Here is a 4045-nt window from a genome sequence, read left to right on the forward strand (position 1 = left end):
AAGGGTCAGGCAGGCTGGGTCGGCTGGTGCACTCCAGGGGATCCAAGATGTGCAGGCGAGTTGACAGGTGATGGCAGGTAACAGGATGACCAGGATGTGCAGGTGAGATGTGTGATTGAAAAAAATCCCTGTTTACCTGTACTAAACTGAAAAACCTTTAGTGAGTGTGAAATAAAAAAAATTGAGATAGATATGTGCTTTATTTCTTGCAAGAAACAGGAGCAGTCTACAGCATCACTCTGAGAGGTCCGTTAGAGAGGCTCAAAGAACAGAGGCAACTCAGTCACATATATATATAAGCTTTACAGAGGGTTTGGGAGCATCACAAGAAAGGAATGTGGACCGATAACATTCTTGCACATGTGCTTCTCATTAGACAGAGATCCTCATCCTGGTACAGAGAAACGTTAATGAGGGAGGAGATCATTTGAGGACAGGTTATGCTACATCTTGTTGCTGTGCAGAAAAGCCGAAAGTTCATACATTCAGTGTGACAAGGTTCAACTCATTCTGATGTATAGTAAGTTGCAGTTTAATTAATAAAGAGTAAAACCAAAAATTGCTTCCAGAGACAACAGGAGGACAGCAAGAACCAGGATAGCCAGGAGAACCAGGATGGGCAGGTGAGATGGCAGGAGAACCACAGGAACCAGAAGATTGGGGTGAGGAACCAGGTAGGATCGGGGCGTAGCAAGCAGTCAGGTGAGTGCACAGCATAGCTGGCTGTTAGGAAACCTCTCAGCACCGAGGCACACGCACTGCAGCTGGCGACAGATCAACGTAGGGCCAGGGACTTACCCACTCTGCTGTGATGCAGCTAGGCTGGCAGGTTGACTAAGGTGCAGCGGGAACAAGGGAAAAGTGTTGCATGAACAAAAACAGGAACAAGAAGCAGAGGCACCGGAACAATGAGTAGCGTAGCGTAACCTCGGGACATGTACATGCAATGAACCAGCAGGAAATCAATGGAAAACAGGGTGTATATATGCGTGGCCAGACGGGGAGGTAAAGAGATGCAGATGGAATGAATGATGGCTAATTAGGTGATGTCGCAGACTGGCCTGGGGCACAAACTAACACAGAAACAGGAAGCTCAGTTCGAACCATGACACATACATACATACATACAATCATACAAACAAACAGACAGTCATAGATACATACAAACAATTATACATGCAAATAAAACAATTGTACATATAAACAAACACACCAACAATCATACATACAGACAAACAAGCATACATACAAACAAAAAATCATACAATAATATATATATATATATATATATATACAATACTAGGGGTAGTTGGACAGAACTGTCTTAAAAATGCCATTCAACCTCCAGAATCCTGACAACTTGTAAATACGTCCTGATTACATACATTGTAAATAAAAGCCACATGGGGCGCTGGTACCTCAAATTACAATTTTAAGCCCAACTAAAGTTATGGAAGTGTATCAAAGGTATGAAGTAACTGCTCTGTGTGTCTGGCATGTGCTAAAACCCAGCATGACTTTCTAACCTCACATTAACGCTCCACCCTGACCATCCTCCTCCAGGGGAGCTAAGAGACCAAGTGGAATGACCTCCACCCACGGACGCACTCCCATGTACGGCTCCCAGACTCCCATGTATGGTACCGGCTCCAGAACACCCATGTACGGCTCTCAGACGCCACTGCACGATGGTAAGATGCTGTCAGTGAGGCTCTGGTTTCCTGTCCTCATAAATGCTGTGTGCCTTTAGTTTTTATTTTGACTTGGGGAGTCACGATTTGTCTGTTCCCACTTTCCTCTGTTAACAGTTCAATTCATTTTGTGCCACAGTAGAAACTTGCTAGACTATAGCAGAACACAATACGGCACCACCACTAACACCAGTCTCCAAAATGACCCCAGAGAATAATCGGCTCTTTTCATGGGATGTTTCCAGATACTGTTTTCATAAATAATTAGTTTGATTTTCTCATAATTCCAACAATAATATTTCAACAATATTTAGCTAGAAGTGCTTTACATAAAACTTCTTAAACTCTTTAAGCCATTAAAGGAAGACAGAGTTGATTTTGGAGGTGCTAAGCAGTTTGTAGTCTGTCAGCTGCTTCTTGTACAAGATGTAGTCTAGTTACGTTTTACAGTAGTTGAGACTAAAGCAGGAGTCGGTTTGATCACACTGGAAACCACTGGAGACCACTGGAGACCACTGGAGACCACTGGAGACCAATCTGACCTGCACAGTATTTTCTAAAGTGGTAAAATGACCCAGTGTGTTTGGTAACACTGATGTTGTCATCTGTAATGACCCTCTGACTTTTTACCTCTGACTCTGCTCGTCTGGCTCATTTCAGATGGTAGTTTGTCATCCAGGCTGTAATACTCTGAGCAGTAGTTGGGGTGTTAAAAACAATTGTCTGGCATCTGCATAGTTATAACTGTTGTATAATTTACTCAAAGTGGAGCGTGAACAGTAAAAACAGGTGTGGACCAGGTACGAATGCCTGTAGAACAACATGTCTCATGTAATGTGCATGTCAAGCGTGCTCAACAAAACAGACTTAATAAGTCTGATTGACCAGTTAGCGGTGAAAGTGAAAGGTGACGTCTTGAAATGCTCTGCTTTGTCTGATTGGCTGTTCAGAGATGTTTTATGACAACAAAGAAAAGCAGTAAATTCCTCTGTCAGCTAATTATCTATCCACTACTGTTTTTGAGTGGATGCAGTAAATCAGCAAGTAGAAAATACATAAAATATCCTCCACATCCTGTGTGAATGACACCAGTCCATCGTCTGTCACATAACAGGAAGCCGTACACCTCATTATGGCTCTCAGACCCCACTGCATGATGGGAGCAGGACGCCCGGTCAGAGTGGAGCCTGGGACCCCAGCAACCCCAACACACCTTCCAGGTAACACAAGCTATTAAGGTGTTTAATTTAAGTAAAGCCTTTTTCAGACGTGCACTCCTGTCTGTGCGTGACTGAGCACCCCGCTCATTGTTCTGTAAAAGTCACAATGGCGGTCTTACTAGGTCGCCCCAGAAACATTTGGTTAACACTTTCTACACAGCACAAGTCTGAACTGCGTTCAGTCGTATCAGAAAGGCACACACAGGATTACAATGTACTGACGTAGGGTGGGTTATGTATAGTGGGGCCTGTCAATCACGCCATCACGACAGCCAAGTTGTCTGCACATGTCTCTGAGTTCCTCAGCTCAGTAAAATAACATGGTTGTTTTGGAGAACACCATAAACAGCAGTAACACAAGAGAAGAACTTTCCCCTTGGACACGTCATGTTGTAGTAAGAGACTCATGTCTTACACGTCGCTTCATGTACTGTCCAGTTTCCCCTAAAGCAGATGGCGCATGTACCGCGGCTCTCTCCATGGGTGTGTCTGAATACAGCCATGAGGAACATTAACGTAAAAGCGACCTACAGTATGTCTGAATGACAGCGAGGCGTCACATTAACAGACTGAAGCAGCAGCGTTGGGTACCTCAGGTCTGAAAAGGGCTTAAGAGAGTTCACTTTTATTTCATTTCATTTTTTACTTGTCTTTCTCACTTCTCTGCAGGAACGATGAGGACTACGACTTTGCCTATGATGACGAGCCCTCCCCGTCCCCTCAGGGCTACGTGGGAACCCCCAATCCCCAGACCCCAGGTTACCCAGAAGTCCCCTCTCCACAAGTCAACCCTCAATACAACCCTCAGACACCTGGAACCCCAGCTATGTGAGTTTTAACCCACAAACACACACCAATAATGTGCTGTCTGGTCTCACTGGAGTTTATTCTTGCCCTAAGAACGTCAAAACGTGGTGTTTTTTTAATTTTTTTTAGTTCTCTCTCTAGATGAAAGCACAAAGTTTGTGCAACAAAACAAAGCTTTAGGTTCAGAATTAAGAACTGGTCCAATGCATCTAGATGCATACACCGTTAAAGCCATAGTGTTCAGGTTATTAAGAGATGAGTAGGTATTTAGAATGACTTTAAATCCCTGAGAGAGAGAGGTTTGAACTTATTGAGGCTGGTGACCTC

The 4045-nt window shown here is 43.9% G+C and overlaps 1 protein-coding gene across 3 annotated transcripts in view; it reads left to right on the forward strand.

The window, feature by feature from the left end:
• supt5h (SPT5 homolog, DSIF elongation factor subunit) overlaps positions 1–4045 on the forward strand; it is a 26097-nt gene that overhangs the window by 18837 nt on the left and 3215 nt on the right. For all 3 annotated transcript variants that reach the window (XM_020622703.1, XM_020622701.1, XM_020622702.1), the window contains 3 exons: positions 1564–1691; positions 2806–2911; positions 3581–3739. In XM_020622703.1, coding sequence (XP_020478359.1) covers positions 1564–1691; positions 2806–2911; positions 3581–3739 — 393 coding nt within the window. The remainder of the gene's footprint in view (positions 1–1563; positions 1692–2805; positions 2912–3580; positions 3740–4045) is intronic.

This window comes from Monopterus albus, unplaced genomic scaffold, assembly GCF_001952655.1.
Source record: "Monopterus albus unplaced genomic scaffold, M_albus_1.0 scaffold287.1, whole genome shotgun sequence".
Taxonomy (NCBI): Eukaryota; Metazoa; Chordata; class Actinopteri; order Synbranchiformes; family Synbranchidae; genus Monopterus; species Monopterus albus.